Consider the following 15,679-nt stretch of genomic DNA (forward strand, 5'->3'; position numbering starts at 1 on the left):
CGGCATATCGGCCGAATGCCGATTTCTTTCAATCGCGCAGAGTAACCGTGCGCGTTTTAGGATTTTTTCGCTATATCTACTGAAGATAGGCCTAGCATTTAGAATCTCATATAGTCCCAAATTAACGCCTATAGTCCCAAATTAAACCAAAACAAAATGTCGCAACATTTGAAATTTTAATTTAATTCTCATTAGATATAGTAGACCAGGTTAAAACTGAGCTAAGTACCACTTGGAGAACAAGAAATTCACATATGGTTTATCTGGACCAGTTTTGCATGGGGAACAAGAATTTGTTGGGTAAAAAGCCCGTAACCTGAGAATTTTTCCGTGAGGGCGCTTTTTTCAAAATGGCCGCCAAAATCCGATCACATAGAAGTAGGCCCTATACGGTATTCGCTATACGATTAACGCTCATTCGATCAGGCTGAGTTCAATAGTATGCTCATATGTGAACTCAGCCTGATCGAATGAGCGTTAATCGTATAGTTAATACCGTATACCGCAGCCTTAGGGTGTCTCTTAATTTGGCCGACCCCTGCACCGGCTGGTTTTGGGCGATACACCTTTGGCATACAGTAAAACCTCGTCTATACAAGCATATAGAGTGCTTTTGATGAAAGCTAAATTAATCCAATGCAATGTTGCCTTTTTAATAGTTCAAAAAGAAACTTTTGTTCAAGGGGAATTGATGACCTTAAGGGCTGGGGTATGAACGTTTGGACAGTATTTATTGTGGGACATGAGAGCACATCAGACATATCGAATTGCATTCTGAATACGAAGAATGTCATTCTGATATCAAATAATTTTGATTTTTGAAATTCGCAATTTAATACACATTTTATGGCAAATCATTAAAATTGATATTTTTGATATTTAACAGTACTTGAAGTAAACTTTATAAATCTGATGATTTATTTAAAGTGTATGTAGGTGGGATGAAAAGCCGAAGATCAATTGAAAATTTTGACCTTTCGTATTGAAGATATGGATTTTTTTCCCAAAACACCAAAAAAAAATTAGGTCTTTTTGGGAAAAAAATCCATATCTTCAATATGAAAGGTCAAAATTTCCAATTGACCGTCGGCTTTTCCTCCCTGCTACATACACTTTAAGAATATATCATTAGATTTATATAATTTACTTCGAGGACTGTTATATATCAAAAATGTGAAAAATATCATTTTTTATAATTTGTCATAAAATTTGTATTATATTGTGATTTTCAAAAAATGAAAATTATTTGATATCAGAAAGACATGCTTCGTATTCAGAATACAATTCGATAGGTCTGAGGTGCTCTCATGTCCCTCAAAAAATACTATCGAAACGCAATAAACGCTCATTTTAGATCCCTTAAAGAAGAGTTGAAAAATAATTGATAGATGAAACTTACAATTAGGATACTTTTCATTGAGCCTATTTTTTCTAATATCCCCTTTCCTACGTACTTATAATGCATGGTGCCGTTATAAGAATACAATACAAGGGTAATTGGGCGCGGTTTTAGTAAATTTTAATAAGGTGTTAAAATTAATGGTAACGTATGTTTCTGTCACGATTCTTTTTCTGTGTTTCTTGACTGTCCTGTGTTTGAGGGATATCCATTCTTGTTCCACGCTTTCTCAATATGTCGGAGTTGATTTTCTGAGTTTCTCTAAAAAACCGCTATAAATATTATATATCCCACCGATATTGCCGGGTCAAAATGATGCCCCAGGATTTTTTTGTCTTTACTCCTGAAATTTTTATTTTGCCTCTCCCGGGAACAGGAAAGCTGGCTATACACCCCTGACCCAATGTATTGGGAATACATCCAAATGTATTGGGAATACACCCAAATGTATTGGGAATACATCCAAATGTATTGGGAATACACCCAAATGTATTGGGAATACACCCAAATGTATTAGGAATACACCCAAATGCATTAGGAATACACCCAAATGCATGGGGAATACACCCAAATGCATTGGGAATACACCCAACTGCATTAGGAAATACACCCAAATGCATTAGAAATACACCCAAATGCATTAGGAAATAGGAATACACCAAATATATTAGGAATACACCCAAATGTATTAAGAATACACCCAAATGTATTAGGAATACACCCAAATAGGTGTGTGGGGGTCAGAAATTTGGGGTCAAAGGTCAGGGGTCATCATGGCTGTGTTCATGGTCTTAGGCCACAGCTATAATGAAAGACCGAGATAAAAAGACTACTTCGCGTCTGACAACAGAAAATGCTGTACTGCGCAGGTCGGCAACCAATCATACCGTGCCTTTGCCCTACTGTAAGATGCAATTTAGTCTTTTTTATCTCCGTCTTTCATTATTATATGTCTAGTTTATTTGATGTTCTTCAAGAATATGAATTTGAGAGATCATCCGCTGAAATTGGGTTAACTTGTTTTTGGACCACTCTGTAATGTACAAATCAGAATTTTGAAATTATCAAAGGAGCCCTCTTCTGCAAGTATTACAATAAAAACACATCATACAACTATTTCACATAGAGACCATAATCACCTTTTATTTACTTTATACAGTTGTTTCCACTTCACTAAAAGTTTAAATATTTCTTACAAAAAATAACTTTAACGCAGCACAGCCACAGATGTATACACCCAAATGTATTAGGAACACACCCCAATGTATTAGGAACACACCCCAATGTATTCAGAATACACCCAAATGTATTAGGAATACACCCAAATGTATTAGGAATACACCCAAATGTATTAGGAATACACCCAAATGTATTAGGAATACACCCAAATGTATTAGGAATACACCCAAATGTATTAGGAATACACCCAAATGTATTAGGAATACACCCCAATGTATTAGTAATATACCCCAATGTATTAGTAATACACCCAATTGTATTAGTAATACACCCAAATGTATTAGGAATACACCCAAATGTATTAGTAACACACTTAAATGTATTAGGCATACACCCAAATGTATTCAGAATACACCCAAATGTATTAGGAATACACCCAAATGTATTAGGAATACACCCAAATGTATTAGGAATACACCCCAATGTATTAGGAACACACCCAAATGTATTAGGAATACACCCCAATGTATTAGGAATACACCCAAATGCATTAGGAATACACTTAAATGTATTAGGCATACACCCAAATGTATTCAGAATACACCCAAATGTCTGAAGAATACACCCAAATGTTACCTTGATATGATGTAAAAGATATAGAAATACAATGTTTTCTAAATATCAAATCAATGCAAAATAATACTATGTGTACTTTGGTTAACTGCTTAAAATGAAAGACAAGTTAGTAATTTGATACTATACAATGCATATTTTATTGTGTTTGAAGTAATCACTCAAAACCTTCTGTGCCTACACTGTGATGGATGCCCGGGAATGATGGGAAGGGAGAGGAATCTGGATCAAATTTTTTTTTTTTATGAATACACCCAAATTATTATGAATACACCCAAATGTATTGGGAATACACCCAAACGTATTAGGAATACACCCAAATGTTTTAGGACTACACCAAAATGTATTAGGAATACACCTAAATGTATTTGGAATACACCCAAATGTAATAGTAATATACCCAAATGTTATTTGGAATTGGAATACACCGAAAAGTCTTGAGTACACCCAAACACATTACCAACACTGATGATCCATGTTGTCAACACAATAGTTTATAATACATGATTAATGAACTTTACTTTTTTTAAAATAAAACAAGACATACAACTTGAATATATAATTATATAATCATTTTATAGTGCCATTATATAAACATTATCTCATACATTCTATGGGAATACACCCAAATGTATCAGGAATACACCCAAATGTATTAGGAGTACACTCAAATGTTTCATATACAATAATAAGCTCTCCCAAGATCTACTTAATTTATTTACATCTGCCAAAAATAACCTCTTCTTTTCCAAGTTCAAAAATATAGAGAAAAGAACCAGCTTTTCTCAATAAGGCACCACACATGTGACCTGACCAGCCAAAAAAAGGGACATAATTTGGCAAAATATTTCAAGTATTGTTGGTTTTATCACCGCAATTTTGATCGGGAGGGTGGAGGGAGCACATCAGGAATACACCCAAACACATAAGAATACACCCAAATGTATCAGGAATACACCCAAATGTATCAGGAATACACCCAAATATATCAGGAATACACCCAAATATATCAGGAATACACCCAAATATATCAGGAATACACCCAAATGTATCAGGAATACACCCAAATGTCTTTAAAATGCACCCAAATTGATTCCTATTCCCTGATCAGGTCACACATAATTTTAATCTACCATCTCTCTGTTTTCGCAAGCTTGATTTGTGTGCGTTTTGTGCATGCATAACACATGATAACACATAATAAGCCCGATTGTCGGCTACACTTGCCTGTCCTGTAAAAATGCCCTGGTCAGCTATCTATGGCGACCCCCCCTCACCAGGTCACTTGTGCCTGGCCTGGTCCAGTAGCATGACATATCCTCTGACAGGAAAACGCACGCGAATCATCACACTATAAATTTGTCCCGCTTACACAAAATACATGTAAAGTCGCAAGTGGGAGTTTTAAGATGTCCCAACTGTTGAGTTGGATGTTCTTTGTTTGTATTGGCAGTGGTATGTCCTTTGTGAATGGGGACAGAATGTAATATCGAGTACAGCTTTTATGTGATCAAGCTAGTCAGTTGTCGCTAATATTGCTTTTGAGATACAGCCAATAATAGTATTCAACTTTGTGCTTCTTTGTTCTGAGCGACACTAATATTATATGACTATACCTCTGGAACCATAAGTCCAATTGTGATGGTATTTTCAACAAAATAAAGGACAACTTTCACAAAGGACAATTGGTCAACAAGGTCTCGAAACCACCAACTTGTGACTTTACACTCGCATATTAATTAAGAGCTCAGCTAGCTGCAAAAGCCGATCAACGCCATTTTCAAATTTTTGCATATCAGGTCATCACCGTCTGCCTTATAATGCTAGCTTTTAATTAATACCCTTTATCACTACTGATTATTCTTACAATATCTCTGATTGGCTCAATACATGATTTATCCCTCTTTGTAGCCAATCAAAATAGTTCTTAGAGGCTAATACTTTACAGGCCAATAATTTGGCTGCTAGTGCAAATTGGGTTATTTGTCTATTATTTTCCAAAAATTAATTAATTAATTAATACCCTTTACCTGATTATTACAATATCTCTGATTGGCTTAATACATGATATATCTCTCCTTGTAGCCAATCAAAATAGTTCTTAGAGGCTAATAATTTACAGGCCAATAATTTGGCTGCTAGTACAAATGGGGTCATCATTTTAGCACTACTGTTTATTACAATATCTCTGATTGGCTCAATACATGATATATCTTTCTTTATAACCAATCAAAATAGTTCTTACAGGCTAATTAATGGTTGGATCTAAATAAAAGCTTTGGGTCAATGTTTCCGTTTTTGGTTCTTCTAAAATATGGGGGGAATACAAAAATAAGCATATTTCATTATATTTTCACAAATTAATCAATGAAAGACTCCTTAGGTTTAGTTCTGCCACCCGCTTCAAGTTTAAAAAAAAATTATATACTTGTGTTAATCAGTATAAAAAAAAATTTAAAAAAATGTTTTTCAACATGCTTTAGTATCATGATTATAGTTAATTTTGTGGGTACTACTGCATTTCTTACAGTGCCTGATTGGATATTTAGATGATATATTCATCTGACTGACCAATTAAAATACAGCTTCTAAATATTAAAGCTTAACCCTATTCAACCCTACCATCATTCTTACCATCCTACTGATTGGCTCAATAAATCATAATAGCCTTCTTGTAGCCAATCAGCATGTAGTATAGATTGGGTTAATCCAGGGTTAAACTAGTTTAGACACACCACAGATTTATTTTACATAAATTTGTGAATAATAAGAGTGAGGGCGCTAAGCAGCATGACGAGGGCGGTGTTGACTATGTTCTTGACGGCACTACCCGGATCAGTATCATCACAGTTGTTGCAATTGCTGCCACACACTTCGCAGACGTCAGTTCTAGCAAGAATTTCTGATGTGACGATTTGGACATCTTGGTCATCTTTGAAGAAAAGAAAAGAAAAATCATCATTATATGTGATGTGATCAAGCAAAATCAGTCTGAAGTCAGACTTATTGATATTTTAGTATTACAGGATTTTAAGCAGCATTTGCAAAGCTGGGAGTCTAGTCCACAGCTGTACAGAACGGTAATGAAATGTTCGTAAACCCGAAGATGAATGAAATTCAGGAATAACGAGAGTTGCACTACATTGATGTCTTGTAGGATATGAGTGAATGGATGATGTATAAATGAAATTTGAATTAAGTTGAATAGAAGACCGAATTAAAAAGACTTGTTTGCGTATGACGTCCTGTCAACCAGACCAAAAATGCTGTACTGCGCAGGTCAGCAACCAATCACGTTGCGGCTTTACCCTGACGTCAGACGCAAACTAGTCTTTTTAATCTTCAATTATAGTATAATCTTCAATTTAGTCTTCAATTATAGCTACAGGCTTTGTTCTCTGTAATGGAAGGAATCTTACCTGGTGCATAATAACGATAGAGAGAGGCCTGGACAGGCTGGGTGTTAGCTACAGGCTTGGTTCTCTGCAGTGGAACAGTGGCGCATGTATGTTGCCCAACCTGTGACAGAAAACAAAAACCATTACCATTATGCATGATGCATAAATACACACACCTTCTACACCACACCCCATCCACACACTCACACCCCACCCCATTACATCATTCAGGTAAAGTGCCACCCCTATGTATCAGTCTCATATCTAGCTATGTTGACATAACTGCCAGCATGATGCATAAATACACACACCACCACACCCCCATCCACACACTCTGTGACACCCCCACACACCCCACCCCATCATTACTTATGTCATTCAGATAAAGCGTCACTCCCTGTGTATCAGTCTCATATCTAGCTATGTTGACATAACTGCCAGCATGATGCATAAATACACACACCCACAACACCCCCATCCACACACTCACCCCCACCCCACACTCAATTCCACACAACCTTACCCACAATAATTACACCATTCAGGTAAAATGTCACCCTGTGTATCAGTCTCATATCTAGCTATGTTGACTTTACTGACAGAATGATGCACAAACACACACCCCTCCCTCACACCCCCACACACCCCACCATTACTTACATCATTCAGGTAAAACGTCACCCCCTGTGCATCAGTCTCATATCTAGCAATGTTGACTTCATTCTGCACCATCGTGTTCAAATCTTCTCCGATCGCTTCAAATCCTGAGAAAATACCACCAAACATAATGCCCATACCTGGTTGAGTCTCTTCCCCTTTGTACCTATAGGAGGATAACAAATAAATTAAACACCCAAATATATTAGGAATACACCAAAATCTATTAGGAATACACCTAAATTTATTATAGGAATCCCATCCAAATGTATTAGGAATATACCCAAATCTATTTGGAATACACCCAGACGTATAAGTAATACACCCAAACTGTCTTTCGTTTTCGTCCAATTTCTTTCTTACTTTCTGTAAATTACTAAACTTGACCTAGCTTTGACACAATTCACTCAGTAAGAGCTGTTCCATCTATTGCACTTACCCATTTCTCACGTCTGTCAAAGGAAGGGGACACCCTTGAGTAATCGCTATTGGTTTGTACAGGGCTTTTTCAGTGCTCTAGTCATTTTCTCAGCACAGAAAATACTAATTTGCCTTAATTTGTGTAATTATTGGAAATTGATTTCCTCAATTAAAAAAAATTGAAATTTTGGAATTGTTTTATAACATGTTTTGTGATTTCCCCCACTGAGTGCAACAGCAAGTGTCCCCTTTGTGTCAGAGGGCGCAAGATGGAACAGCCAAATCCCGGCAATGTTACTCTGGTGACTAACCTTCCACACAGCTCTACATCCACACGATTTCTATCCGTATCTGTGACCACCACATTGAAGATATAATTGTTTTGTGTATTCTCTTTGTTCAGGTTATAGTCTACATTGAATTGGATGAGGCAGTTGCCTGTGCCGGAGACTACAACTGTTACTGAACCACTGGTTGCAGTCAACTGTATAAAAAAAGATAGTCAATGTTGAATTGCATAAGTTGTCTGTGCTGGAGACTACAACTGTTACTGAAAAACTGGTTGCAGTTAGGGGGAGAACTCAACTTTGGAAGTGACGGGGTGTGTGGACAGCAGTTCGAAACCATGGTTCTTTCGGTGAGAGTCTAGACACCAAAAAAGGGGGTCATTCAGTGAGAAGGCTCTAAAAATGGGGGGCTTTTGATAAAACTGGCAAAATTCTTACAAAAAAGGGGGCCTTTTCGTGAGACTGATAAATATTTAGGGGTCATAATATAAAATTTGATATTTATGAAAAATGTCATCAAAATTTGAAATTTGTTGAAAAATTTGAAGAAAAATAATGAACAAACTGGGGGCATGTATTAGGACAGAAAAACAAAAAAGGGGGACATTGGGTGAGAGGGAATTCAGTAAAACAAAAAAGGGGGTTATTGGGTGGGAAGGAGTTGAAAAATGGGGGTCAATGTGGCAGCACATCCCCATCACCCATTTTTAGTGAGTGCCACCCAACTGTATTAGGAATACACCCAAATGTATTAGGTATACACCCAAATGTATTAGGAATACACCCAAATGTATTAGGAATACACCCAAATGTATTAGGAATACACCCAAATGTATTAGGAATACACCCAAATGTATTAGGAATACACCCAAATGTATTAGGAATACACCCAAATGTGTAATGAATACATCCAAACAGTCTCTTACCTCTACTTGTTGGTACACTATGCTATTAGCATCATTGATAACGAGTTCTTGTGTGTCATCGGGGCTGGATGAAGAGATTGCAATATTAATATTTCTAGTGCCCTCATTCAGTTGTGAGGCATATTCAGACAAAGCTTGCAGACCAATCACTGTATCCTATGGGGAAGAAATAAAAAACAAAATTATATCAGACAGGCAGTTCACTGGTTGTGTGATTAATTTTTCGCGCCTTTGCCAATTCATCGACTTCATTCTATAATGGCGTAAGGTGATATTTAGTCGGGAAGAAAAAGAGCTAGGTACACTAACTTGACGTGGGGAAACAAGTAAAATACAGACTATACAGTGTGCAGAGGGGGAACAAAAACAGAAAATGTAGGCATTAGAAGTAGGTAAAGTTCAATAGCCAAAATTTACCAGTTCCAAGGCCCACAGAAGTTCTAAACCTGCAGAAACAACATGAATCAATGGGAATACAAAAGTGCACTAGAACAAGTGATGAAAATCACTGCGCATATACACAATGGCACATATGATTTTAATGATGTTCTCTTTCATTTTGCTAAGTCTCAGCAGTTAAAATTAGCTAATTAATTACTTAAATTTGGCGTATTTACATGTATACAAAAAGAAATTTTGTGTTTTCCGCATTGGCGTATCAACCGTACGCAACTTTTTATACACATCTCATAATAGTAAACAAACTACAAAGAAATATCGGCAAAATGAAAAACTTTGCACCTCACACTGGCGTATCACCTCGCTATATTCCATGAAGCCAACGAAGAGTAACCCCATAGAAATGCCATAATGTCAGTGTATTGCGTTTTGTGTGCTTTCCATACTGAGGTATCGTTTTGTACTTGTTTTCAATTTGCCAGTAATAATTTGTCATATTTCTTTTGAAAGTTACATAAAGAAAAAAATCTATTGACTGATGTACACAACTCAAATTTATATTGGCATTTCTTCAAACTAAACCGGATTTTCTCAAATTTGTGGTGCCCCACAAAGGCAACAAATTGTGACCTATCATAAAATGAGCATAAAGTTGCAAATTGGTAGTTTCGAGACCTCCTGGCTGTTGAGTCGATGTTTGATGCACACATGTACAAGCCAGTGTCCTTTGTGAATGCCATATTGTGCATGGTGTGCCCATTCACAAAGGACATACTGCTAGCATGTACAGGTGCGCATCAACCAAAGTACATCAATTCAGCAGCCAGTGACCTTGAACCTACCAACTTGTGACTTTTGAGATATGACAGTATGTGATGCAGATGACAAAGAGCTGTATCAGTGGCATGTGCAGGGGGGGGGGGGGCTTTGGGTGCTGACCCCCCCCCCTGCACTTTGTTGAAAATCATGTAAAATCAGCCGGTTTTTGGAGATTTTAGCCACTAAGCCCTCTGTATAACTCTGAAAGTCCCTCTGAGCCCCCCGCAGGAAAAGATCCTGGACATGCCGGTGTGTATGGACACCTTACAAAACACTTAGAGAAGATTACAGAAAGAAGGATACTTTCACTGTACACTACTTGTTGCCAAACTGATCAATCAATTTATTAAGCGCCAAAATCATAAGACATGCACCAAGTCACTAGAGTTTAAAAAGGTCATATGTCTCCTGAAGAGATGTGGGTGTTTTCAGGAGATTCTTGAATGTTTTGAATACACTGTTTTCCACAGATCTATTGGGCTGTTCCAGTTGAAATCCATACACCCCAAGGAAGATGTGACCTTAAGCTTTCACACAGGGGGGTGAATTTCAAATGGGGTTACCTGAATGGCTGACTCCATTTGAAATCTGCACCCCCCTGTGGGAGATTATGTTCATGTCTTTCATATCGGTTGTATGGATTTCAACTGGAATAGCTCATTTTACAGGTCAGATCCTGTAATTCAAGTTCATATTTGATCACCAATTCCATCATGGACAAAGTGTGTCATGAATGGAATATTCCCCATTCTGCTATTCCAGTTGCTGATTGGCTCAGTAAATCATGTCTACTTGTTATCATGTCTTCCTGTTATTGTGCTGGTCACACGTCTTCACATTCCCAAAGTTATTTTAATTTGTGCTATTTCTGTAAATATGATACTTTTAAATATGTACTTTGTTTGTGTATATCCTAATTTATATTGTTGAAGTAATATTTGACTCAATATACTCGTAAATGTAAATTGGTTTTGTATTATCTTGCTTATCTTAAGGTGTTTAATATATTGCTTAAATTATTTTATTTGTTAATTGAATCAACTCACATGCTGGTCACGCTCTCTTTGTATCTATGATTTTGTAATTTGAAACTATGTGCTTTGATCTTTTATAATGTTTTTGCTTGTGTCAGATATATGCGTGTTATAATCATGTTTAAGTTAAGTAAATCTGTATTTGTAGCTTAAGGTATTTTATTTGTTCAGCGCCCAGAGGCTATCAGCGTTGGGCGCTATATTAAGTCTCTCATATTATTATTATTATTATTACTTGGAACCAATCAGCAGGTAGTACTCATGGGGTTAAGCCTCTTCAGTCCTACCACCATTCTAACCATGCTGCTGATTGGCTCAATAAAACATAATAGACTGCTTGTAACCAATCAGCAGGTAGTACTCATATGGTTAAGCCTCTTCAGCCCTACCACCATTCTTACCATGTTGCTGATTGGCTCAAAAAATCATAATAGCCTTCTTGTAACCAATCAGCAGGTAGTACTCATGGGGTTAAGTTTCTTCACTCCTACCACCATTCTAACCATGCTGCCATTACGAAAAATTGTAGCGTGCTTTTTTGAGCCCACCAGTCAGATTCACATGGGACTTGAACAATCACTGGTGGGTCAAAGCAGGTTGCCCCTACTGTCACACTCAATTAAGTAGAATTACTACCATGGGTAAATAGCAGGGACTTTGTAGTACTCCCAGACTTGAATTCAGGGTGAAGGTCAGCTCCCAGGTCAGCTGCAGTTTATACATTCCATTTGTGAATTGTGAATTGGGTTATTCAACTTGCAGTTCGCAGGTCTTTTATTAAATAGTGAAGTTTCCAAAGAAAGAAATTTGTTTCAAAAATCTTCATTTGAACAAATAATTTAAACTTATAAAGTTGCACCAGAGATATGAGACAAAGGCAATTATTGTATATTGTTCCACATTTTAAATGCTTTAATTATATCTGGGTTGTATGGATAATACAGCATACATTTTATACTTGTTTATATTACTTAAATATTTTTTTACAAATATTATTTGTCTACAACATACTGAGGATATATACATATGCATGCATGGCGTCTTTTGATCATCCATGTATCATAAAGAAATCACACATTGTCCATTTTATTTTCATTGTAACTTTTAAGAACACATCTGCTACAAAAAGTTGTAACACTTGTGAAACATCACTCCTCTCCCAACCACATGATGTATGGTCAATTCTTAAAGTTAAATCCTGGGAGTTAAATGCTATTTTGATTACATAAAATCTGCACAAAAAGTAACACAGCTGTTATAAATACGCCTATAGCTTATAGAACTAATAATTGTTTTCACAATATTTCAACACAGAAAGAAGGGTGATTTATTTGCATGCATTTTGATACCCCATTTGTCAAATTTCGTTCAATATTAGGAACACAGTAGAGCTTTTAAAGAAAAATACCTGAATTTAAAAGTTGCCGTTCACAACGATCAATGGTTATTATGCAGCATTGGGACACGTAAAACCTTCCACTATCTTTGTGCTGAATTCAAATTAATACAAATCTAGCTGCAACTTTTAAATTTGGGGATTTTTCTTTAAAAACACTGCTGTGTTTTTAATATTGAACGAAATTGGATGAATGTGGTATCAAAATGAATCATCCTTGTAGAACTATCTATGTTGCAATATTGTGAAAACAATTATTAGTTCTGAAGCTATAGGCGTATTTATAACAGAGCTGCGTTTTATAACAGAGTGTCTGACATTCATTTTACAATGTTGCCGCTTGCTTTTTCATGCATGAGCATCACATTCACTACAAGGAGTTTTAAAGGCCATGTTAAAGTTTTAATTGATTCTTCTTAGTTCTTTGCATTCGTTCTTTTGCCAGTTTTCGTAAATTGGGTGATGTGCACAACTTGGTTTGAATTAGCATTTTAATGTGCTCTGTATACTTTGAAAATGTTGACTGACGTCCTGACTTTGGCAAATGGCCTCAAACACATGCTCACAGTCACAGATTGTACATATATGTCATCTTTACATAACAGTAACTTGTTCATATCATAAAGACATTAGTACAAAAACATTTGGGAAACATTCAAATTCTCATTCTAAAAAAAGCCATCATAATGATGATGAACTTGTTGAACTATGATGAAAGAGAAGACAAGCCAACTGAAAAAGTTGTAACTGATGGACTACACAAAACAATTAAGTGCTATATATTTATGATTCTAGTACTGACATAATTCAAATATTTTCATTTATCTTTATTCATATAGCTCTAATGCACAAATACTGCTGTATTAAGGTTTGTGAATAATTTACCAATGCGACGCATGGCCAATTTCAAGACTTGTTACACATTATGTACACTTGTTAAACATAGACTTCTTATACACAACAAAGAGACATGTCTTTTAAATTTTGTCTAATAAAGATCCATCCACAAAGTGTGACATGTCATTTCAAAAACAGACACTTTTGGGCAGGTTACCAATTTTGAGGTTTTTACATAGGCCTATCTTAAATTTAGAGATATTTTGCTCCACAACGCCATTTTCCCTAATGAAATCAGACATTCCTTAGCAAAGATATTGAGTTTGTAAGTTATGGTATTATAAAATTAGAAATTGAGATATCAGCCTTTAAAAATATCATTGACAATGTTGAGAGTAGGAATAACCTTGAAAAATTTCTCAAAAATACAGGATGCCAGTTATCTTCCGGTCTGAAACTATCAGACAATATTTGAAACATTAATAACATCACAAATTCGCAACAAACCCAAATTGTGAAACAAATCACCCCAGGCAGATTTTTGGCTATTCCTCTATTTATGATCCTGCCCAAGAGTGTCTGCTTTCGATATACCACATCACAAATAATCTTAATTTTAGAATAATTTTAACCAAACAGACGATTTCAGTAATACCACACTGATAATTTAAATAAAGATGCTTAATTACACCCTGGGGAGATCCATATTGAAAATTCTAAAATTCTAAAAATACATCTCATAGGCCCTATTCATATCGTCACATGCAATATAATCCTTGCATTTTGATGGCTTTTAAACAGGCTAATCCAGATGATGCAGTTTACGAACAAGTGAAAAATATAAGAGGCACTCTCTCACGCCACTGTTCCACGATATAATTGTCGTCTTCGATGTATTCCTTAAAATAACCTGGATGGTTCTTTAATGTTATGTACCTCTACACTTCCATAGCACATATCCATTGATAATTTGCCTATTCCATTTGGTTTATGGCATGCAGATCTGTATTACAAGATGGATGGAGTGATAGTGTCAGCTTTGCAGTTACACAATTCTGAAAATAATTCTGGTGCATGTACAATCAAGTTTGATGACAACGTCACTAGACTGTTTGATGTGACACAAAGGCCTTTCCTTCGTTTCTATATTTCAAATTGTTCTGTAAAGTGTGTGGAGGCTTGTGGATCAACGTCTAGGCGTTGTGCCTGTGGGTAGCGCACTATAAATCACTGCGCTTTTTTTAAAAATATATTCCACAGTGAATGGAAGTGGATGATGAGATAATTATGTTGATTATTGCACATTGTTGAATCCAAGTCAAAGGTTGATGAGTAGGTTTTTTTCACAAACATTCTATCTTCCTCTTCTTTGAAAACCTGCAAAATATAATTAAAAAAACATAAGAGTCAATCCCATTTTAAAACAAACATGCCTATTAAAACCAGTAGGCCTAAATGAGGTCAGTTCAGTCATGCATATCATTAATAATCTACCCATATGACCCATTCCATGTCAACTCAGGGATGTGCACGCAGCACCTCTTCAATTTTTTCATTTTTTTCTGTGTGGTGGTAGATATTGATGAGAAAGTAAAATTCGAAAATTTGAGCTTCATACTCCATTTCGTTTTCCCGTGGCATCAATTTGAAATTTAGGGGGTCAGCGTAAAAATGTGTCCATAGCTTGAAGACAACGTTTGGAGGTCCATAAATGTATAAAGGGAACCATTACAACTTTGAAAAGTATGTATCCTGGGGTACTTATTTGTGTAGAATTCAAATCTGGCATCAGAAAACTTGTAACTCCTTTACTTTAAAAGATATAGGGCACACAAAATGCAACTTCGTCCATCAGGACCAACTTTGGGGTCAAAACTCTAAAAAAGTAAAAATAATTTTATTGTCCATTTTTTGCCAGTCAGAGCCCTTTGGTAGGACATTACTCTTATCCAATATTGAGCCTATTAGAATACTTTTAGCTGAGATATTACCCATGCAAAACCCCAATTGTACATTTTTTTTTGAAAACCAATGTCAGACATTTTGACCATCAACCCCCTGAAAATGTCCCAATGTCAACATTTTGACCCCAACCATCAAGGTTTGCTCTCCATAGAGTTGTACACATTTTGAGTTGAAGATATGCATTTCTGAGAGATATTGGCTTTGAGGGCTCTATATCTTTTAAAGTAAAGGAGTAAAAAGTTGTCTGATGCCAGATTTGAATTCTACACAATAAAGTACTCCAGGATACATATTTTTCAAAGTTGTAAATGCATATTCCCTTTATGTACA

General features: G+C 36.0%; 1 protein-coding gene across 1 annotated transcript in view; it reads right to left on the minus strand.

The window, feature by feature from the left end:
• Positions 1–2,515: 2,515 nt before the first annotated feature.
• LOC140141264 (CD109 antigen-like) overlaps positions 2,516–15,679 on the minus strand; it is a 139,957-nt gene continuing 126,793 nt past the window's right edge. Inside the window, exons 35-39 of the mRNA XM_072163076.1 lie at positions 8,900–9,055; positions 7,998–8,170; positions 7,270–7,432; positions 6,631–6,730; positions 2,516–6,143 (exon numbers count right to left, since the gene is read on the minus strand). Coding sequence (XP_072019177.1) covers positions 5,959–6,143; positions 6,631–6,730; positions 7,270–7,432; positions 7,998–8,170; positions 8,900–9,055 — 777 coding nt within the window. The 3' untranslated portion in view covers positions 2,516–5,958. The remainder of the gene's footprint in view (positions 6,144–6,630; positions 6,731–7,269; positions 7,433–7,997; positions 8,171–8,899; positions 9,056–15,679) is intronic.

This window comes from Amphiura filiformis, chromosome 2 (assembly GCF_039555335.1).
Source record: "Amphiura filiformis chromosome 2, Afil_fr2py, whole genome shotgun sequence".
Classification (NCBI taxonomy): Eukaryota; Metazoa; Echinodermata; class Ophiuroidea; order Amphilepidida; family Amphiuridae; genus Amphiura; species Amphiura filiformis.